At 34.8% G+C, this 24,860-nt stretch overlaps 1 protein-coding gene across 2 annotated transcripts; it reads left to right on the forward strand.

The window, feature by feature from the left end:
- Positions 1 to 16,703: 16,703 nt before the first annotated feature.
- On the forward strand, positions 16,704 to 20,552 carry LOC113289060. Of its 2 annotated transcripts, XM_026538233.1 has the most exons (3): positions 16,704 to 16,937; positions 18,814 to 18,860; positions 18,946 to 20,552. In XM_026538233.1, exon 3 carries the CDS (start codon positions 19,917 to 19,919, stop codon positions 20,454 to 20,456), a length of 540 nt encoding a protein of 179 aa, XP_026394018.1. In that variant the 5' UTR covers positions 16,704 to 16,937; positions 18,814 to 18,860; positions 18,946 to 19,916; the 3' UTR covers positions 20,457 to 20,552. The 2 variants fall into 2 exon arrangements, with proteins under 2 accessions (XP_026394018.1, XP_026394017.1); XM_026538232.1 differs by having other exon boundaries at positions 18,814 to 20,552.
- The last annotated feature ends 4,308 nt before the right edge of the window (positions 20,553 to 24,860 follow it).

The following is a 24,860-nucleotide window of genomic DNA, read 5'->3' on the forward strand; positions in this document are numbered from 1 at the left end:
TTAGTTTGCTAAGTTTTCAATTGACATACAATACCAGTTAACTTACAAGGAATCATGTCCTGATCCATCAATGAAAATTGACATATGTGTCAACAGTCAACGTACTTTAAGTAAAAGTTAAGAGTATCAAGAACTGAAAAAGTAAGAGCTAAAGATGAAAAATCTAGTAAAGATACTGCAGTTCACTGACAAACTGGGCAGATAACTATGGTTAAATCTCATAGTTAGATGATGTCAGATCTTATTAATCTGATGGTGATAAGACTGCGAATTCAATTTTGAACTCGCACTGCGAATTTAATTTTTTTTCCTTTTTTATAGGCCAGGTACCAAACCAACATCTTAATGAGTACCAGAACAAGAGTATAATAAACCACCTTATCCTCATCATATCCACCTAAGAAGAAGTGAATTCTTCGATTAACCAGTCTCCTCCTTTAAGTTTGAATTAACACCCTAGTATAGTCTTCTACACGCAAATCATTGACAACTTTCATCTGCAAAGCATTACAAAGAAAAATGTGAGAATCGGATTTATATAAAGTATACTTTCAAGTTTAACTTACATAATCTTTTAATTGATTGATCATTTCCATTCCATGACATGCTTCGCCACACATTGTGATACCAATGTTCTTTCCATCTTTTCTCTCTGGTTCATAAATCATGTTGTTTTAATGACCCAAAACTTTCTTCTGTGTGTTAATGATTCTCATCAAATAATCTTTACAAAACCCATCTAATGATGTTTTTCTTATACTTGCTTTTCTAGTTAGTTAAATTATCTAAAATTTTATAGTTATTAACTTAACATGATATTATTTGATTTTATACAATAATCCTCAAGGAGAAAAAACGTTTTACATTATGTTAATTGTGTTGTTAATATATGAAACATATTTTCATAACTCATGTATATCAATGCACATATTAATTACATTAAGATAATAAATATACCTTATCGAGTCTTGACTTGATATTTCAGTACTGAGAGAATTTTGGTGATAAAGAGAGGTCACCATCCATAAAGGGAGCTTCTCTTTATTATAGTATATGTATTTATAGATAAGATAAAATAGATGATTTTAAGATTTAGATAGCATGTGTATGATATATAACCAATAATCAACAGAAATATGTGGCTCGTTGATTGGGAGTGTAGACTGTTAGCAATATATTATGATTCGATTATTGCTAGGAGCATTTTCTGTAAAAGTAATTAGGTCTTCGATTCTTGCATAGAAAGAGATAAAAATGAGTTTTCATTGTGTGGTGTGAGGTCCTCAATTCACAGTTGTGCTAAAGACATACAAAAAGGTGTAAGTTTTTTCTTTCTCAAAATTGATGGTTTGTGAATTATGGGCAGTTAATTTGCATGCCTTTTTCAAAACTAATGGTTCCGTAAGTTATGAGCCTTGTGTGTCTTTTTCAAAACTATGGTCGGTTTTAGTTGGATTAAAGAAGTTTTCGTTGTTTTATATAAATTAACTTCCCTGCATAATATTGTGAAACCCTAAGTTCATTTTATCTTTCTTTTCGATTGAATTTCTAGAGTTTTGACCGCAAAATATGGTCGAGCTTCTCAAAACTTTGTTATTTAACGAAATAGTTTCTAATAACTACATCTTCAAAGAGATAGATGATTAACCCTCCATTGAGAACCGAGGTATAAATGAAATCACTAAAAGAGATCCTCAATAAAAATCCTTAGGATGTTTTTCCCATAACTTTTTCATATGAACTCGGAATGACCTCATTCTTTTTGTGTTATCTTCGTATCTTAATTCTATTCAACATGGGGTTAATAATATTGAATTCATTCGAGTCACATTTGGTCCTTATCCCATACTCACTTTTATGTCAGTATGATACTCTTTTCGCTCCTTTTGAATGATTCTACCTAAATAAGACAAGCAACGGAAAATAAGAGCAATAAATGTGACATGTAAGAAACACACAAAATAAACATGAAATTGATAACAAAAATATAGTAAATTATGCACTTATAAAATTCCCTCGCACTTCGCCTTTTCTTGTCCTGTCTTCGACCAAACCATCTAACCTAAACTAATCCTAATTCGCTTTCCCTAGAATCACAGTTACACTTAGCATGTGCAACAAGCCTTTAAACCCCAAGGTATTCCTAGTGGATGATTTATAGTCCCGTGAAGGTTTACAATAGGTATACCCACAAAACCTACTTCAATTTCCATCCATGAAAAAACGATTAAGGACAAACGCTGAGTTAGCTAAATAATTATCTTACACAGGTTCTTTAGATACAAGAATAAATATCCCACATGAATTTCAATCATCACACATGAGTAATATTATTTGCGTGTGACATTCAAACTGATCGCATAACTCTACCTAGATAGTCATTGAAATCTACTTGATGCAATGTTTTTCAACATTATGCACACACTCGCATATTATACATACATAAAATGTATATGATACAAGACTCACATGGATAGATAATAGAATGCAGATGAAATACTGATGTGCACAAATGTTGACTAAGGTGAACGATGATGCGTAAAACATTTATACGAATTGTCAAAGGATTATTTGTATATAGTGCAATAGTTGAGACCAACATCCAATTATCGAAAATCATGATTAGATCTATTGAATCTAAGCGCATGTTTCTTTTAAACAAATTACATGATAGTTCACATGGATCCCGCATTCCATTCTTGCTTGGGAAACAAACATGGATGAAACTATGTGTAGTATAGGGCTCCCCCCCCCCCCCCTTTAAATATAGTGAAGAGGCATATTTTTCCAAGTTTGTTAATAGAGTTCAAAAATCTTTCTGTTTAAAAAGGAAAGAAAAAAAAATCAAAAAAAATTAACGGTTATCCAGGGAGTGGATTACGCAAATATGTTATCACTTACCACTTTTTTTAACCTAAAACAATGTAATAGAGTTATGTTGTAATAAAGTTGTGGAACGTTCTTTTTTTAGGGATTTGGTATTTAAAAGTTGTACAAAGAATAGGGAAAGTAACTGATTAAGTGAAAAAGGCCCAAGGATTTTTCAATTCTTATCAGATGAGATATGAAAGCGACCATTTTCAAAGTATTTTTTTTCATTTTTCATTTAAATTTAGTTTTTACTTAATTTGAATTGGAAAATAAATTTCATATTTGAGAATTTGATTTTTTTTTTCTTTCATAATTAAAATCAAGGGTTATAATTGATTGATTTGTTTGTTGTTTAATTAATGTTTGAAATACATTTAGGGACTATTTTTTTTTAAAGATTCTATGAAGTATCAGTTCTTTGGTAATACAGAAATAAAATCATAGGCCCTGCTAATTGCTTTGTGACCTAGCTAACAACTTAAGTACCACTCAACCTTTAAGAGGATTCAGACTTTGAACAGTGGTTGTGAATTGCGATTCCATTGAGGCCTTTATCGCTCCCCCTCCACCACTTTTCTTTGTATCACTTCTATTTTAGTACTGTTTGATAGTGTACAAGAACAAATCCAATTTATTATAGGTGCAAAAATAAAATAAAATAGATTGCTACGCCCATACGTTTGGATGCGGTGGAGATGAAAGTGCACCAGGATAGGTAATGTTAGAGTATAGCTCGGTTGAACCCACCGAGCGTTGGCATTCCAAATTTGTTGTCATATTTTAATATTAAAACTCATCTAAAGTCGCTTGATTAAATACTAGAGTCAACTTCGTTTAGGTTAGATTAGAAAGTCTAGGAATGTTGAGACTTATAAGTATTACTCCAAAGACCCGAAGAATGTAAAGAAGTAACGACTACAATGAGGACATCATCCTTCCACTTGAAGTTAGTAATATTGACTTGATTTTGTTTCCATTCCTAACGTATCTTTCAAGTCGAGCTATATTGAAAACATAACATCTGAAGCTGTATATATTTGTATATAATACTGTAGTGATGAGACTTGTTCATAATGGTATGATAAAAGTATCAAGGAAACATATCACAAAGTATAAACACTTATCTTTTGGAACTTCGTAAATACGATGTTAGAGCATTGCTCGGTCGAACTCACAAGTGTTGCTATATCAAGCTTGTTGTCAAATTTAGTTGTCAAAACTATATCTTGATTTCTAGTCTACAATTAGTCAATTCTCGGTCTAGGATAGTGGAGTTGAGAAACAAATCAGTCATCATTTGCGTTCTACCGTTTGAAGGCGAAGATCAAACGAAGCTTTTGGAGAACTTCATAAACAAAAGGTAAGTGAAAACTGAACCACCTATTTCTCAAGTTATTTTCACCTTTCTATCCTTGAGATGATTGTCGCAAAACTAATTAGACTATCTTGCAAAGAAAAGAATTTTGAATCGAGAACTAATTATTTAGTTTATGAATTTCTCGAAATATAATGACTACGCTTAATGAACATTTTTCATACTTGATCAAATTCGGTAGAGAACAATTTACTGTTCGGAACTAAATCATGATTCAAGTTTATCATTCGAAAATAGCCTGGAACAGTGATATGTGTCATTGATGTTATTCAGGAATGTTTCGAATTGGTTTAGAGAAATGTATAACTACTATAATTCAGAATACAAGACACTGTTATCAGTCTTACAAACTGACAAAACTGTTATATGTATGAAGCCGTATTACATGTATTCGTACACGTAGCGGAGTAGCTATATATCGAATTTCATATTTGTGTGATATACATATTCGTATGTACATCATGGGAAAATTAATTTATTTCGTGATCGGATAGGAATGTATATTCATATACAAACCATTTTGGAACTATGGTAAGGGAACCAGGTTAAAATAATCAAACTGGTATGCGAGTAAAAAACAGTTTTATGTTCTAGAATCAGTTTAGTACCCAAACCGATATGCAAACTAAAATGTTCTGTGAGCTCCAGAACCGGCAAAAGTATTAAGTTTGCAAACTGGTTCGTCAACTAAAATTTTTTGTATACTCTGGAACTTTGAGTTGGTTCAAAGTTTGCAAACTGGTACGTGAACTGAAAAGTTCTGTAGAGTCCGGAACTCGATAATTGCATAAGTTTGCAAACCGGTTTATGAACTGAAAAGTTCTGTAAACTCCAGAACTCGGTAATTGGATATAAGTTTGCAAACCGGTCCGCATACGTGACTCAGCCGATTCATGAACGATTCAAGTAATTGTACTTTATACATTTACAAACTATGTCGATTATGATTCAATGCGATTAAATTATTTATATGAAGTAATTTGATTTTGATCATTTCTCTAATTAACACTAGACTCATTTGATCACATGATTGTCACTCAATATAAATGTCTTAGTGAACATGAAAATGAGTGTTAAGCTTTTAAGTTCAAATCGGCTAGTTTCTGCTAACCATGTTGAACTTAGTCTTTATACACGGCTCAGTTACGGTTTACCTAACCATAGTGTATATATTATATATGTGAATAAGATTCAAAGCTTTCATATAACGGTGAATATTGATTTCTTGGTTCCAAAGCTATCTTAGCCTAAACCTAAAGCAACCTAGGCTCTGAAGTCTATATAATGGGAACTCTTGGCAACTGGGATCTTTGAATCCTGACACTACTTTTTGGTGTGCCGTAGTTATATCTAGAGTCGTCCTCTCCAGAAACCCTTTTAGGGTTTAGCGATTACAAAAACTTCATTGGGATTCGTAAAACCAGGTCCAGTTATATTTTATCTTGATAACTTGAGTATCCTGATCTTGATTGTTTGTAGAGCCTTGCTCCATCAATCAAGATCAATAGTAGTCAACAAAGTCTCCTCGTCTCATACTTTGTTGATTCCATAAGTTTTATACTTGTGAGGTGAATAGTAATCTAGGATGTACTTCGGGTTGTATAAGTCCGGATTTTGAGGATAACCAGTATTTTTTCTAAGTTGCTAACGATTTCCATCACCTGGATCTTCCGTTTGATCTGATTATCCATTTAGATCGTAAATCAGGAAATCAATCATAGGATTAATCTGTGGGAGGCAGATTTGGTTTAAAGTCTTCAATTTAGTTGAAGAAACTCTTAGTTAGTGTGAGACCGTTTAAGGGAATCAATTGCGCGGAGTCCTGCTGGAATTTAAGAGGCATAAGGAGCGCGACTGTACCTGAATCAGTGGAAGACTGAGTTCGGGCTCAACTACATTCCGTTCCTAAGTTAATTGGTAGTAGGCTAGTGTTTATAATGGCTTAATACAGTTTGGTGTTCAATGTGGACTAGGTCCCGAGGTTTTTCAGCATTTGCGGTTTCCTCGTTAACAAAACTTCTAGTGTCTGTGTTATTCTAGTCTGAAGTTCTGATAGTAGGCTAGAGTCTGTAAAGTCTTAATACAGTTTATTGTTCAAATATGGACAAGGTCCCGGGGTTAATGTGCATTTGCGTTTTCCTCGTTAATAAAATTTCTAGTGTCTGTGTTATTTATTTTTCCGCATTATATTGTTTATCTTTATAATTGAAATATCACAGGTTGTACGTTGATCATTCACAGTAGCTAGGTCCAACCTTGTTAGTTGGAAAAGACTTGATTGATCCTTGGACATTGGTCTTTGGTACCGTCCAAGAACTCTCTTTGTAGTTAGGTTCACGGATTCAATTATGTAAACGTTCTAAGAACAAGAGAGAGAGAGAGATATAACTTTAGGCACTTTACTTGATTGAGTTTTTACTCTCGAAATTGTGTTTAGTTTGTCCATACAAAATTCTTAAGAAAAAGTTGGTGGTGTATTTTGGTACCCCCAGCGCTTACATACGACATCGACATAATCTATTGTATATATTTGTTGGATTATGTGTGCATTATATAGGTATGATTTCACCATAGAAAACAATGTTTTATAAAATTTGTTTAAAGGAAGTACATATATGAACTTGTTTCATAATCGAAAGGAAATCATGATTGGTCAGGTTCTTTATTGAATATCTTTTTATTGACCAATATAAGATGACAAGGTAGAATCTATCTTAACTTGTTGAGATTTATGGTATAACCGGTCATAGCCTATATAATATCGCTAGTTGTATCGGTCACAAGTTACATTGAAAATCTAGGTGTAACGGATCACAAGTTATATTGGAATGCAAGTTATAAATCAGTCACAAGTTACTTCGGAATTCAAGATATAACCGTTCGCAAGATGAATTGGGAAGTTAGTTATAATCGGTCACAAGCTCCCTTTGGGAAGCAAGGTGTAACCGGTTACAAGTTACTTTGGGAAGTAAGTTTTAACTGATCACAAACTACTTTTTGGACCAAGGTGTAACCGATTACAATCTATCTTGGGAATCATGTTATAGCCGATCACAACATATTTTGGAGTGATGGTTTAATCGGTTCAATGAGCAAAACCAAGTATCCATGGTTTACATATTTCTTTATGGTGCGTGTGGATTAAGGTTTTGGGTTTTTTAAGATGAGAAGCTTCTAGATGTCAACATTATTTGACATGTACATATAACTCTTATCATTAATTGTTCAAAGATATTCCTTGATGCTTAAGGTGATCCTGGTCCGATATATTGAAAAATATTTAATTATGATTTTCATCATATATGTTTTAATTACCAGCAATTAAAGCATATCCACTAGAAAATATTATTAGTTAATATGCTAGACTTATAATATAAGTTTTCTATGAGAGTTTTGGGAAATATTGGTTAACATTAATTGGAAATATGAAAACCGAAATCAGGTATTTTAATGCATATCTTGAGAATATTTTTGGTTTTGGAATTTCCTTGTTGTCCAAACAACCTTGGTCTATAAATACTTGAGTTTGCATTTCTTGCAAACTATACGAAGATCCAGGAAAACTTTATTCTTGTTTTTTCGGGTGGAGCCGTCTATCCGGAGAGGAAAGTACCATAATTAAGCGAAATCTCTTACGACCGCTCGTTTAAAGACTTCTGTGGGATAAAGAATTTCTACGAGTACCGTTGGTGGGAAACTAGATAATTATAGTGTTATTAGTTTTTTCAATTATTGATTTGATTAACTAACGATTGTTGTAACTTTAATTGCACCTAGTTTGTTTATTCTTGATAACCTTCTCTTCTGATATAAGGCTCACTCAAACTAGATCAAAGTATTGACGAGATCTTTAGAACCATCTTCAGATCTAAAGACATCTTGTGATAATCCATTATTAACAGACTCCGTTTTGTGTATGATTGATCAAGAGGATTCAAGTTGTGTTGTGCAGGTTATTAAAGGCAATAGAAGATTTGAAGACGAAGAAGAATTCTTATTGGTTTTGTATCTTGTAGATTTAGTGCACAACCTTGATCGGATGGGATCCAACCAGAATCGTGTTTATCTTTGATAGACTTGATTTATTATTTGCGTGAGATCGGCATCGCTTTATAGTTTATCTTTGAGATCTATATTGATTGATTGTGAATCTAGAATTTGATTATTTCGATAATCAAAAGATAGATTGATCTAACCATACAAAGGAGTCTATTAGATTAAACAGACGAGCTTTTGTCAACAACTCATTAATATCTTCTAGCAAGATTAATTAATTGGGGAAACTAAGTAGCTATTCACGTTTGTGACTCTAGAAGTCAAAGGCGCATGATTGCTGAGGAAACTAAGTAGCTAGGGATAGTCTACTTGGTCTCAACTATACGAATTTGGTATTATATTTTTTATAACGGCTTAATTAAGAAAGTATTCAAAACTGGACTAGGTCCTGGAGTTTTCTTCATTTGTGGTTTCCTCGTTAACAAAATCTTGCTGTGTCATTTACTTTGTTTTCCGCATTATAATTGTTATTATAATTAAGTAAATTACACACGTACATTAACTCTGTAACACTTGGTATTGATCCTATAGAGTTTCAGCTTAATACCGTACCTATTATCAAGTGCACTCTTCGTTGTCATATCGTCTCAATCTTGTATCCATATGAAATCACACAAATATTCTTGTTGTTGTACTGTCTCGATCTCGTGTCCATTGACGATCACACAAAATATGGACCGAATTTGTTGTATTCTCTCAACTTTGTCCATAGACGATCACATTCGGTAAAGGACATAAAGGTGGAAATTAAAAGATTATGGTGTATTTAGGTACCCTCTCTTTTCAATTGGTATCAGAGAAGGCAAACACAAAAAGATCTAACAATTTGTGTTTGGTGCGATCCAACTTATAAGATTTGAACCTAGTAGATGATTCAGTTAATGTATTAAAAATATTTGATAACTTCAAAGACTCGTGGTGGAAGACACGAATGAAGTATGTAATACTCTCGTTCCTAAATTTGTTAGGAATACAGATTATATTTGTGTATGTCTCCGCTGACATACATAATCCTTGGACTATCATAGAATTGTATCTCATGGTATTTAATACTAACAAGTTTAATAACACTGATACAATTTTCTAGATATATTTTATCTTGAAAATGCATAAGATTCCACTCGAGATTTTTTAAAGTATGAACCATGACTATTATGATTTTGAAAAATCTGGGATCTTAAATATATTTTGGATTTGTTATCCAAATATATGTATGTACATTTTCAGATCTAAGACTACCAATGTATCGGTGATCAGGCTGCGAATTTGGAATCCTTCTGACTATGTAAAGGATGATTTTTCAGTTAATAATTCAATTAGTAAAGGATTGCTTCATACAACCCACAACTGCTTTAATGAAGCAAGTGATATTTTGAAACATTATTGGGTTTATAAGTCTAAAGATATTTTTTATAAGTATCTTGTTATGTTAAATTTTGTATACTCTATTGAGAATTTCTTGAGTGAGTTTCAAAAATTATTATCATATTCTGGTAATTATAGAGCTGACAAATATTTTGACATGAATATAGAATTTGAAAAAGCGGGGGTCTAACAACACCACCCAATATTTCGCTTAGCAATCTGTATAGACAAACTCGAATATACTTTCAAGAGAATCAACAAGACTCAATCAATTAAAAGTACATCAACGAGTTTATATCTCTCTCTCTTGATTTGATTTCCTCAAACAGAAACTGCGAGTACTAATCAAATACAAGGAATAACTTGGATGGAACCAAAGACCAATATCCAAGGATCAATCAATGACAATCAACAACCAAAGGTTGGATTATTCTAATTGATGAACTAACGCACAACCTGTATTATTTCAATTATAAAGATAAAATAATATAATGCGGAAATTGAAATAACACAGACACCAGAAATTTTGTTAACGAGGAAACCGCAAATGCAGAAAAACCCCGGGACCTAGTCCAGATTGAACACACACTGTATTAAGCCGCTACAGACACTAGCCTCCTCCAAGCTAACTTCGGACTGGACTGTAGTTGAACCCCAATCAGTCTCCCACTGATCCAAGGTATAGTTGTACTCCCTACGCCTCTGATCCCAGCAGGATACCGCGCACTTGATTACCTTAGCTGATCTCACCCAAAACTAAGAGTTGCTACGACCCAAAATCGCAGGCTTTGACAATAAACAAATATGTCTCACACAGACAAGTCTATCAAAGGATCAATCTGTCTCCACAGAAAAAACCCTAAAGTTTTTGTTCCGTCTTTTGATAATAATCAAGGTGAACAGGAACCAATTGATAATCCGGTCTTATATTCCTGAAGAACATCCTAGATAAATCAATCACCTCATAACAATCTTAATCATATGGTAGCGAAACAAGATGTTGCGGAATCACAAACAATGAGACAGAGATGTTTGTGATTACTTTTTATATCTTTCCTATCGGAGATATCAATCTCAAGCCAATCAATCTGATTGTACTCGTACGATAGAAGATGCAAGATCAGATCACATAACTACCATAAAAGTAGTACCAATCTGGCTTCACAATCCCAATGAAGTCTTTAAGTCGTTAACCTGGTTTTAGAAGAAGAAAACCAAAGGTTAAAGGAGAAACGACTCTAGCACGCAAACTAGTATCACACGTGAGGTGTGGGGATTAGTTTTGCACAATACTAAATGTCTCCTTTATATAGTCTTTCAAATCAGGGTTTCGCCTTGGTCACAAAGCAAACAATATCCACCGTTAGATGAAAACCTGATTTAGATTCAAGCTAATGTTTCTCAACCGTTAGATCGAAAACTTAGCTTGTTATACACAAATGAAATGCACGCTTCTACGTCTGTTAACGTACCCAAACGTGTACATTGTTGGTTCAACAATAATTAGCCAAGAGGTTATCCATATGAGCATTTCATACCAACCATATTCTTCTTCACCATAATTAGTTCAAATGACTCAAATGAACTATTTAGAGAGTTGTTCAATTGCAAGGAAATCTTACGTACTACACAAGACACAATTGAAGCAAAGATGATTTGATTCACTCGAATCGGTTCATGAACTTTATATCCACGGTTTGCAAATTGCATTCCTTAGTCTTTATAAGTTTAAGTTCAGAAATCATCTTCAGATATATAACCTTCTTAAGTTTGCACACTAGGTTCGCGGACTTAAGCAACCGGGAAGAGTTTACAAACTCCAGCAGAAAATCTCGGCAAAAGATCTTCTGCCGGTTCGCGGACTGGTACTCACGCAACTAGTTCGTCAACTCCAGCAGAATTTCTCGGGATGAGAAGTTCGGCAGTTTGCGGACTTGGCAACTAGCCATTCTTCCGGTTTCTCTTGATCAACAAAGTTCTCAAACTTTGGTTCAAGGGATAGGAGTTATGCACATACGTGTTTCCACAACAATACTTATGTCCGTCATTGGTTATCTAATCTAAACTCTCATTCCAACCATTGAAACATTCTTAGAGGACGTTATATAGTTGTTACACCATTTCCCGTCAAAGCAATTTTCAAAGTGATTGAAACATACTAGGTAAAGATAAACATGGTCGGAGCGAAACGCTTACCAACACATATTTTGAGATATAGATAGGCGAGGTATACTCGACTCAAAATACCAAATATGTATAATCTAAGTCTATATATATAGCATACGACTTTTTGTCTCAAGAAGTAGGAGATAGATTAGATAGACTTTTGAATGACAGATAAGTTCAAGTCTTTCACATATCTTTTTGTCGAGAATTTCCACCGGTTCCTTGAGTAGTTCTTCTTCTTGTATGATGATCGCCATGAAGTCCTTGAGTTCAACTACACTTTCTATCCTAGTCCGAGACTTAGCTATAGTAGACTAGAAATCAAGACTTATAGTTTTGATCACTAACATTGACAAACATGGTTGAGATAGCAATGCATGCGAGTTCGACCGAGCAATGCTCTAACAGAATTGATCCATAATAAAGATGCGGTCCAAGAAAAATCGACTTTCCAAAAGAAAGACCTAGTTCCGAAATCAGATTTGTTTCCTTATATACTAAGACTTCCGATTTTTGAACGATTTCCTAAAACTAGTTATTTCCGATATCTAATATCTTCACTCCCTATAAAAGAAGATTATTATGCATTGTTTTTACAAACTAGGGTTTTTCATATATCTTCGATATTTGAAAAAAAATGAGAAAAAGGAAATCGAGTGACAAAACTTATGATCCAAACAAAGATCTCATTCCATACAATCAGATTGAGAAGATCAGGTTTCCACGCATAATCAATGATCAACATAAGCTTACTTACTTCGTTGATAGCACATGTTTTCACAATGTCAACTTCTCAAACGGATGGATTTCAATGCTGAAGATTTATCTTAGAAATTTCAGATGCTAGTTATGTGAAGTTTGTTCAAAATCGAAACTGGGGGAAACTTTTCGATTTTGAAAAATATTCAACCGATGTGGTAAGAATCTTTTATGCCAATATTCACAATATTGATCATAAGAAACTTCCTTTTGTTATTCTTGCCGGGTGTAATCTTCTTTATGTTGATCATAAGGTAATTTCGAATATTATCAAGTACAATGAGAAGTGCAATCACATGATTACCGGTTTTGAAATTTATCACCATATCATTTCAACCTGTCTCACTGGAAAAATGATCAACTGGGAGAAAGGAAGATTACCAAGCAAAGACATACCTTTGTATCTAAAGGTTTTCAGAAAACTTGCCATTACAACCATCTTTGCAAGTATAAGAGACAAGTCAGACTGGGAAAGATAGTTTGCATATTTTGTCTACTTTCTTTTAAAAGATGATAAATAACTTGATCTGTGTGGAATAATCATAAATCAGATGATTAAGATTTATGAGAGCACCTCTTCTCCAGTTTCTAAGTGAAACCTAGGATATCCCTGCCTTATCATTAAACTTTGTGAATGTTGAATGGGTGACAACTTTAGCGATATCCACTTCGCCAATCACATCATCTCCCCCCGATGCAATTCTGACCCGAAAACTGCTTCTCACATTAGGCTCCTCCATGTTGCTGAAGATTCTAGAACTATTAATCTAAACGTAATTGATGAATCTCTAGGTATGATGCATCTTTATGTAACATCTCTTTAGTAGTTTAATAAACTTCATGCTTCAATTTTTTTCTTTCTATAATCCAAATCCAAAACGAAAAATAAACATTCCACTAGGTTTTATGTAAATCGTTTCTCTTGCATCCTCATCCTTTTCTAATCGTTTCTTCTGCATCCTCTTGATTCAATGATGTGGCTTACTAATTTTTTGTCATCAAGAGGATGAATAGGATGGTTAATTTGAAAAAGTATTTGAGATTTGAGAAATTGAAAGTGGGTCTGTGAACACTTCACAGCAAAACTAGTGGCTAAATAATGGTTTGGTAATATATGATCTCAAGGATTCAAATAGACAGTCGAAATCTGGGTTTGATGTAAAAGAATAACAGATTAATGATGAAGATGAAAAAGAAAAAGAAAAAATAAGAAAGGGAATACTACGTGGCAAAGCCTTTCTTGTCATTTTAGATAGTTAAACATTTCACGTCATCTTGGAGCCAGACTAGGGTGTTTTTTTTTTTAACAAAAAGGTTATATTAAAAAGAAAAAAGTATTTACATCCAAGGAACTATCATGCAATACATTATGTATGCACAACAAAATCCCAATGATACAAAATCTGGCTTATAGAAATGCCATGAAAAACATTTGAATCACAACCAAAGAGCTAAAGATCGCTTAATAAGCAGTAATAACTCCTCCTCCTCCTCTTTAGGTCTACCTCCAAAAGTTCTACTATTCCTTTCAAGCCAAATGTGCCAAGGAACAACATAGATAATCTTCCACCAAATCTCCTTGTTCCTACCTGAAAGAGCATTGTAACTCTAAGCTTCAAAATGACTCAGCATATCTCCAGCTCCAACCCAACAAATGTTAAAAGCTTTCAAAAAATGAGACCATATATAATGAGAATAAGAACAATGTAAAAACATGTGCCTGCAGATTCCTCCTGTTGCTTACAAAACACATACAGTCCATCTTGAACCTCAATACCCCTATGTTGCAACATATCTTTTGTTGGCAGAGAGTTGTGAAAAATCACCCATAACATGAAACTGACTTTTGAAGGAACTGAAGTTTTCCACAAAAAAATTATTGAAATTCAATTCTGCAGCTTCAGTTAACTGCAAGTCATAACACTTATGAACTGTAAATTCACCATCATACTAACAGTATCCTCGACATCTTCAAATCCATAATAAGGACCCAATTCATTACATAATAAATCCCATTCCATCTGCTCATAGTCAAGCAAGTTCCTCCTAAATGCACATTTCAATCTTCCTTCCTCCACCATCTCAACTACAAAGGCATATTTCTGTAAACACACTCTATAAATGGAAGGAGATCTCATGTAAAGTGGACCCTGAGTAGTCCATATATTATGCCAAAATCTGACTGAATTTTCCTATATGAAACTTTAAATGATTATCCAAAAATGTGGTAGACTTAAGAATATACTTCTACATACCAATGCCTTGAGGTTTAGAGTCATCACTAGGCACCAACTGACCTTTTTTATTCTTAAATTTTTCATGCACATTTCTTCTCCAGACTTCCTTCTTCTCCTTACTAAATCTCCAGATCCATTTAGCCTTAAGAGGCTTACTTGTAAGCCTGATATTCTTTACACCCAGACCACCATACTTTTTTGGCATACAAATCTTTAACCAAGAAACCCAACACATCCTCCTCTTAACATCATCAGAATCCCAAAGAAAATTTCTTATCAACCTTGTGATCTTTATCTCCACACTTGCAGGCATATGAATAAGGGATACGAAGTAAATATGCAAACTAGCTAGACAGTGTTTGATAATAACTAACCTTCCAACTTTATTAAGAAATTTATTTTTCCATGTAGCAAGCTTAACCTCCAACCTATGAATTACTTCATCCGAAACAGAAACATTTCTAGAAGAAGCACCTAAAGGCAGTCCCAGATATTGTATTGGCAATTTCTCCACCTTACGACCTAATTCTAAAGCCAAAGAATTAATAATATCATCTGCTCCAACTCTTATCATAGAACTCTTCTCAAGATTCAGCTTCATACCTGTTAAAACTTCTAAAGTACAAAGGATAACAAGTAACCTCCTAATTTCCTCTTTCTTTATATTGATAAAAAGCAAAGTATCATCTGCAAACTGCAAATGAGAAATGATTAAACCTCCAAGAGGCACTTGAAAGCCAGTTATCTGCCCTTTTCTCACTGCATCATCCACAAGATTAGACAAAACTTCCATCACCAACAAAAACAGGAATGGTGATAAAGAATCACCCTGTCTTAAACCTTTTGAAGGTTTAAATTTCTCAGTAGAACATCCATTCACTAACACAGAAATATTAGAAGTAGAAACACACCATTTCACCCATGAAATCCATTTTTCTCCAAAACCACGCTTCTTCAAAATACACCGAAGAGTTTTCCTTTTGACATTATCACATGCTTTTTCCATGTCTATCTTACAAAGAACACCAGCCTTTTTTTCCTTCATTCTACTGTCAATACATTCACTGACTATTAAAACTCCATCTAAAATATGTCTATCTTTAATAAAAGCCCCTTGATAATCAGAAACCAACTTACACAATACTGTTTTCAATCTGTTAGCTAACACCTTAGACAATACTTTATAAGAACGGGTGTTTTTTTTTTTTGTAAATAAGATATTGCATTAGGAGACTAAGACTCAGAGAGAGCCGGGGTTACAAAAGAAGTAAAGCCATCTAATCCGGGATTTGAAGAGTTCCCAATATTAGATTTATCTACTATAAGTTGCTTAATACTACAAACTGGTGGAGATGTTCCCCATTCAACAAGAGAATCGCAGTTCTAACAAACTTAGCTAAAATATCCGCTACTTGATTTCCTAATCTAGGAATAAAACCAAAGCCCAACAAATTGGTACAGAGATGAGCTATTTTATTTTCTTCATTCATACAGGCTTACACCAAGAGATGTCTGCATTGTGCCCATTGATGTAGTTGAAAAAACTTTCGCAGTCTTCCTCGATACTGAAATTTTGAATCTGCCTCTCTTTAGCTCAAACCGCTGCCTGTAAAACTCCTATAGCCTCTGTCTCTTGTGGGTCAAAACCTGCTGCATGCCCTGCTCTTCCTCCTTCGCAATCTCAAACCATCAAAAAAAAAATTATATGGGCGGAGAAAGCATTTCCATTAAATTTAAGTTTTATTTGATTAGGGTTGACATTATACATAAGGGCACGAACGTGTTTTGGTAACCTATAGCTTGGGCCTTAACCTATATCTGATGGCCTGTTTTTGTGCAGCCCCAATTAAGTTATTCTCTCCGCTGTTTTTTTGATCGGCTCTTTATTCCTTCCCGACGATACGAAATTCTGTTTCCTTCTTCTCTCTCTAACATTCGCCAACATTTGAGAATCTTTGTCCTCACTGATTATATGGCGACGAGATAATTCGGTATTATCACAATCAAAGTTAAATCTCTGCTCCTCTTCATTTGTGTGGATTCAGGTGATTTGGATTAACAACTTTGGGGTTTCTAAAGATCAAACCTTCCCATCAGAACTCGAATAGGTAAGTTCGATCATTAATTTATGTTAAGATACACCTGATTTTTCTTTCACAATAGTTACTAGAAGTATTCAGTTACAGATATCTTTAAGTTGAATATATATGTGTGTCTATTTCTCTATCTAAATTGATGATGATGAATAAGGGTTTCCCTCAACTTATTCATTGTCCTCCTCTTATTAGTCATAGCAGGAGTAGTAATTCTCATATTGATGATGAATTATTAGTTTGTGAGATATTGAGTAGACTCCCTGTTAAATCACTCATGAGGTTCAAGAGTGTATGCAAACATTGGCGTAATTTGATTCAGAAAGATTGGCGCTTCATTGATTTACACTTTATGCGGTCAAAATCAAATAGAGTTAGTGTTGGTGCTACCTCCCTACTCATCAGGCCCTCGATAAGGTATAATTTACACACAAACCTGCCTATCTTTTAGAGACGGAGGTAGTACATACGTATGGAGAACACTGCTTTTTATTTGCGGAACTACTAACATTGCTAGGAGGTGGTTATAGAGGAGGTGCCACCGTTCACACAAAAGTACCAGATGTTACAGGTCACCGAAGTGGAGTAACCTTTCTCGAACCTGTCAATGGTTTGGTTTGTTTTGTTTCATAGATGTTCGAGCATATTGTGTTTGCATACATAATCCCAGCACCAGGGAATCAACACCTTGGATTAAATCAGCAATCAAACAACAACAAGAAGAAGAGAGTGAGCTAATAGAAGTAATATATGAACATGGTGATCTTGTGGAGTATTGTGTAACATATATGTATCTAAGTTGGAAGTTTGGATATGATCCTACCACCAAGGAGCACAAAGTGATTTCTATTTGGGTTAGACAATTATATAACGGGCCGCATCATAAAAAAGAAGTTTGGCTTTGTGAGGTTCTGACCATAAGGCACAATTCATGGAGAATCATCGAAGCTGTCCCGCCAGTCTCGCCAGTTGCTCTTTCGACTGCCAGGTCAGTTTATGCCAATGGTTCAATATATTGGCTGCTTCATGGGGCTGAGGATGATGAGTTTGAAACCCAATGCTGTTGGTCCATTGATTGTTGAATTCATTGTCGGTACTGAAAAGTTTAGAGTTATCTCCATCCCTGACTTTATCATCAATGACATTCGTCCTCATGATTTTGGTAACGGTTTAATGGGAGATGGCCATCTACTACTGTTAGCTAGAAAGATACGGCATACTGAATACAACTTCAATAGTTGGATAAAGAACAAGTGCACTTCTATGAAGATGGGTATACTGAACAATAACCATGATGGAGACAAGGGAAAGACGAAAATGATGGGTGCTAGTAGTGGTTCGTCTAGCAGTAGTGACTACTGCTGGATGGAAGATTCTTTCCTAATGCCACAATTTGACTGGAAACCAGAAGATCCCAATTGTGTCTTACCAATTCCAGGGACAGACCTATTCATCATAAGATCATCTGATGCTCGCTCCTTCTATTATTACAATTGGAGGCAAAAGAGTTATAGTGACAAGTCTGGGTTCAGTGGATTCAACTCGTTTATCGAAGAGAAAGCCAGCTATGGACCATTTCGTTTCCAATGTTGTTCCTTTGAAGAAAATATTTTTCCTGTAAAATAGTTTGTGGCGTATAGCAGGACTTCTTTGTTTCTTACCATACTCAAGGACTAAAATTGACAAATGGAGCCAGTAGGTGGAGTACAAACCTTGATGATACATACCTGAATTATTCTTTCAATTAGTCTTTCTTTATTAGAATTTATGATTACTGCATGACGAATGTGAGATTTCTGAATGCAGTCAAGTTTATGTAAATTTTAAGTTTCGTTCATACACTTCGTCTCCTGGAAAGTGAATCAATTGACCATTTTTTTTGTTTTTGCAGGTACTATTTGTAGTTTCTTATTTCCAAATAATAGCTCGGCATTATAGGTATGGCCATATACTGCAGCTTCCGAAAATGATTGATTTTCTAGCACCCACTTATTGATTGATAGTGTATGATTTGAAGTTCCAGGTTCAAGTTCTAACGATTTCTGCCTGGGGCATTCAATCCTTCTGTCTTTAGTTCTTTTTTCTTTTGATTCAATGTACATTCAAGAATTCTAGAAAGAAAACCCATAGTTTTCCCGGTCCTACGCACCAAAGTCTTTATCTGCTCTTTATGTGTAAAAAGTTTGTTGTTTGTTGCCCCATCTGTAATAAGTATCTTGTCCCATCCCAACCATATTCTTTGTACCCATTCTAATATTTCAATAGTTCGTCTCATATCTCGCAAGATTTTCCTGCTGGTTTTACTTTTGAGTGTCCAATATCGCTCCGTGTCAGTACCCAAAAACTTCGAGGGGTATCATGGACCTAACTTTCGGGTCCAGCAAAATGGTTGTATTTAATAATGCTCTCCATGATCAACCAATATCTACATGGACATGTCTAGTAGTGTTCCAGTCTCGTATTTCCGATTCTTAGCTTATGAACCAATATGCTTTTGCCACTTAATTAAATGCACATACTCCACTTAATAATTCAGCTCCATCTGAACTCCCCTGAAACAAACTCGATAAACAGAAGTCTTTGCAGCAGTCCCTGGAACAGAAAATAGGCCACCGTTGCCAAAAATGACAAGAGGGGCATAGGCCACCCCACACCCACCCCAAAGAAGATCCGGTCTGATCTGCCCTAAGAAAGTCCAAATCTCAAAATCCCTTCATTCTAGAGATGGGTTGTCATCTACCAACAATGTACACGTGATATTAAATTTGTCAACACTTATCTCAATGTACTACTGCCATCATTACATTAATCCCACAACACACTCTCCCATCTCTCACTCTCCTTTATATTCACCCTACCTCCATTACTCCTCATTTCAGTTTCTAGATTTCTTCTTCATTGTCTGAAAAATAAATTCTAAATCAGTTTTGTTAATTTCTTTCTTTATTAAGAAAGAAAACCCAAACAAGGAAGAACATCATTAAAGGAGTTACAATGGGTATGAGCAAGGGGATTAAAGGGTATTGGAGAAAATCAAGAAAAGGGTATGAAAGACTAGATGGATCAGGTCTGAAATCAAAGAAACGCCTTGAATTGGTCACTCTAGGAGGATCATCATCATCATCAACAACAACAACAACACCAACATCAGACCCACAACCTCAGAATGGGAACAAGAGAAGAAGAAGATTTTGGGGTATCAAAATTACACCCAAGCTGAAAATATTCTTAAAGAGAAATTCACCAAAGAAGATATTGAAAAAACTTAGAGATGCATATGTGAATATGATGTTGGGTTTTGCAAATTCCAGTGTGTTCAGTTCTGGGTTTTCTTATGTGGGTAATGGTGGGTATGGTGATTCGGGTTTTATGAAACCAGTTAGGAAAGAGTATGATGAGAAAGCTATTGTTGAGTTTTATAAATCTTTGATGGCTCAAGGTCAACTGATGCCTCGTGATGCAGCTAAAATTGTTGCCAATGGTGGTGGCGGTGGTTTGGTCCTCTGTAGAAGACCTCTACCTTCTGGTTTTTAATTCTTATGTAATTTCTTTGTTGTTGTTGTAAGAAATGATATTAGGAATTTGTAAGAATTAATAAATTTCTTAGTATTGATTTTGGTTTTTAAAGCAACTTATTGATAAAGAGAATCACAACCTACCTAAGATGTTGTAAAGCAAAAGCCAAGAATGGAGCACTTAGTTTGGTGCTCAAGTGCTCTAATTATAAGTGGGAATAATGAGTGTAATCCTATTGGCTACTACTAACTATGAAATGACTAGTTTTTCTAGGCCATCTCTGCACCATTTCAACACTGGGGCCTGGACATTCAACAGTTTTTACCGGATTTTGCAAGTTTGCAATTCCTTTGGACAAAACAAGAAGATTGCCAAAAATGGAGTCTTTGAATTTTTCCATTACTGTCGAAAAGAATTTACTGAAAGACTGAACTTAGCTTTCTTTCTTTTCACTTTTGAATGGCACTAAATTGCGTGAGCATTTGGACTTTGGGGGATAAGATCATCTCCCATTTCTTTAAATGATTCGATTGTACGAAAATGATTTGTTTCCTAAGCAATCAGAAATCTCTCGTGAATGTTTTAAGTTGGTATCCCATCTGTAATAACGTTAAGTAGTCCGTTTCATTCAAAGTCAGCAAGTACTGCACATGTAATGTAGGTGAAGTTATAGTATATAATATTGATTGAAGCTGGAAAATGAAAATATGTGTCGACTTCTCAAGACCTTAGCCAGTTAATGAAAACGTAATCCGATACGTATTTGTCTATCTACTGCTTAGCATGCAAAGGACAGGAGTATTACTTTTTTCATGTCGACTAGTAGAGGAGGACGGCTATGGATGGTTACTGGTTAACCGCTAGAATTTATGATATTAGACTACACAAGTTTCGTCCTTCAATCCGAAGTTCAAATCCCAGCTATTGTGGCATTTCTAGTGGAGGCACGGATTTCCGACGTTCAACTCCTAGATCGTATCACCAAACAAAAATAAATTGGGGAATGACTCTTCCGTTTAAAAATTGTATCCTTTAGGATGGGATAAACAAAAACTAAAGTCTGAATAAGGGTTAGACATAAGAAAAAGCAGTGAACGTAATAAAACATTGCTTATGAAAAGAATTTGGTGTCTGCATGATTAGCCTGACTCCATCTGGGGCAGCCTCTGCAACGAGAAATATTTCAAGCAACAACCTATCTTCTAAGGCATTTGTCTTATAACTTCCTCTTTTAGCCCTAAATGGAAACAAATGGCTTCCCTCATATCTTCCTTCCATTAACACAACATACATCGCGAAATGGTTTATCAACACCTATCCAGCTCAACTGGATACCAAGATTTGAAAATATGAATTCTAATCAATACAATTCTATCCAAACAATCGTTGATCTAATCGATCCAATTTCTCATAGCTGGAGGAAAGATAAGCTAAATAACCTCCCTCCCCAAACAACCCAATGAATCATAAATATCCACCAACCACTGCACAGTCCTTCAGACAAAATCATCTACCGACACTCGAAATCCGAAAAATATACCACTGCATCTGGTTACAAATGTCTCACCCAGGATAACAACCAACCTTATCTAAACCTCCTCACAGTGATGCATTTAGTGAGTGCAACAAATTACTGATCTTAACTCTGCTCAATTAACAAGTAATATAATGAAAGTCAAGTTTTTTTTTTCCCACGATGAGATTTAGTTGTTGAAAAGACCACAAAAGGAATTTTGTTTTAGATTTGTAAACAAAGTAAATAAAGCAATTAAAAAGATTAAGTTCTAAGCAATTAGTAAATTTAACAATTCGTCATTGATCATAGATTATCATCAACCATAGGAAAGCAGCTGGAGCAGTTCTATTCGTCCAAACCACCAAGTAGTAGCGCACTCAAGGTGTAACTTGGAATGCCTTAGTAGGCACATTAGCAGCGCTTGGAATGATTTTAGGCATGTCATATTCCCTTTGGATATATAGTCACGTGGTTTATAGAATCTTAGTAATTAGACTCTTAGTGCAAGGTCCACTTTCTAATGTTTTTTCTACATGTGATTGATCCACGGAATCCCTCTACAAGGTCTCACGTTTTCTACTTGTGTATGGGTTATTCAATAATTACACGGATGTCATAAGCCTTTGCTAGTTGATTGATTATATATCAACCAAGAAACTAATGTAGTGGGCCACCTAGAACAATCAATCATAAACCTTCATCATAGTAGAAGCAAACGATAATCAAATGAAAAAATCAAATCAGAATCATATATTAAATCAAATCAAGTCTAGAACTTAGAATTCATCCTCAATCAAGTATGAGTTTACATACTCATGTACGTAGAAGCATCCATGATATACATATGATAACCGCTAGAATCTATGATATTAGACTACACAAGTTTCGTCCTTCAATCTGAAGTTCAACTCATAGCTATTGTAGCATTTCCAGTGATGGCACGGATTTCCGAAGTTCAATTCCTAGATATTTGTAGCATTTTTACCAAAGGAGTTGATCTTGAGGAGTAGGTTTGTTGTAATAAATCGCCACTTTACCCTTCTTTAGGGCCACTCACGTTTTTAATTGAGAATCCTTTGGTAGTCGAGCTGAACTGAATGAATTAAGACCTGTTTTCTCACTTAATTTGCATTACAACTTAAAAATCAACATTTAAGGGATTTACCCAATGGTTCTTGATGTTAGTGGCACAGTGTCAATATCGGGTATCCCAAAAGTCCACATGAATTATTCATGTTCATGTCATAAAGAAAAGGAAACAAAAAGATTTTTTTTTCTTTGCTAAAACAAAGAATGTTATCAAAAGGACGGGATTACATAGTTTGGGAGTGCGAACGAGTGACATTCGTCTACCTCCAATCATATTATGCAAACACCACTCTTCCCAATTCATTTACACAGAGAAATATATCGTATCACCAAACTAAAATAAATTTGGGTATGACTCTTCCATTTAAAAAATGTATCCTTTAAGATGGGATAAACAAAAATTAAAGTCTGAATGAGGGTTAGACATAAGGAAAAACAGCTACCATAATAAAGTCTTGCTTGCTTATAAAAAGAATTTGGTGTCTGCATGATCATCCTGACTTTATCTGGGGCAGCTTCTGCAACGAGAAATATTTCAAGCAATAACCTATCTTTTGAGGTATCTCTCTCATACCTTCCTATTCTAGCCCTAAATGGAAGTAAATGGCTTCCCTCATATCCCCACACCTTACGTCACATTGGAAACGGCTTATTAACCCCTATCTAGTCCAACTGGATACCACAATTTGAAAATATGGATTCTACTCAATACAATCCTATCCAAACAATCGTTGATCTAATCGACCCAATCTCTCATAGCTGGAGGAAAGATGAGCTAAATAACCTCCCTCCCCAAACAACCCAATGAATCATAAATATCCACCAACCACTGCACAGTCCTTCAGACAAGATCATCCGGCGACACTAGAAAATCGAAAAATATACCACTGCATCTGGTTATAAATGTCTCACCCAGGATAACAACCAACCAAATTTAAACCTCCTCCCAGTGATGCGTTTCGTGGGCGCAACAGATTACAGATCTTAACTCTGCTCAACTAATAAGTAATATAATGAAAGTCAATTTTCTCCCACCAAGAGCTGTGAAATTTAGTTGTTGAAAAGGCCACAAAGGGAGTTTTTTTTTTAGATTTCTAAACAAAGTAAATAAAATAATTGAAAAGATTAAGTTGTAAGCAATTAGTATATTTAACAATTCGTCATTAATCATAGATTATCATTAACCATACAAAAGCAGCTGGAGCAGTGCTATCCTCTAAAGTTCTTTGGTTGCTAGATACCAAAGCGCTCAAATATCAGATTCTATTCTTCTAAACCACCAAGTAGTAGCGCACTCAAGGTGTTACTTGGTCGAATGCCTTAGTAGCCACATTAGCAGTGCTTGGAATGATTTTAGGCATGTCATATTCCCTTTGGATATATATTTGTTTGGTTTCTAGAATCCTAGTAGTTAGACTCTTAGTGCAAGGTCCACTTTCTATCTAATGTTTTTCTATACACGATTGCTCCACATAATCCCTCTGCAGGGTCTCAAGTTTTCTATTTGTGTATGGGTTATTCAATAATTACACGGATGTCATAAACCTTTACTAGTTGATTGATTATATAAATCAATCAAGAAATTGATATAGTCGGCTAACTAGAACAATCAATCATAAACGTTCGTCGTAGTAGAAGCAAACGATAATCACATGAAGAAATCAAATTAGAATCATATATTAAATCAAATCAAGTCTAGAACTTAGAATTCTTCCTCAATCAAGTATGTGTTTACATACTCATGCATGTAAAAGCATCCATGATATACATATGATAAACTAGAGAAGAAATCATTACGATTGACAAAAACCGTTCTG

Source organism: Papaver somniferum, chromosome 6 (assembly GCF_003573695.1).
Source record: "Papaver somniferum cultivar HN1 chromosome 6, ASM357369v1, whole genome shotgun sequence".
Taxonomy (NCBI): Eukaryota; Viridiplantae; Streptophyta; class Magnoliopsida; order Ranunculales; family Papaveraceae; genus Papaver; species Papaver somniferum.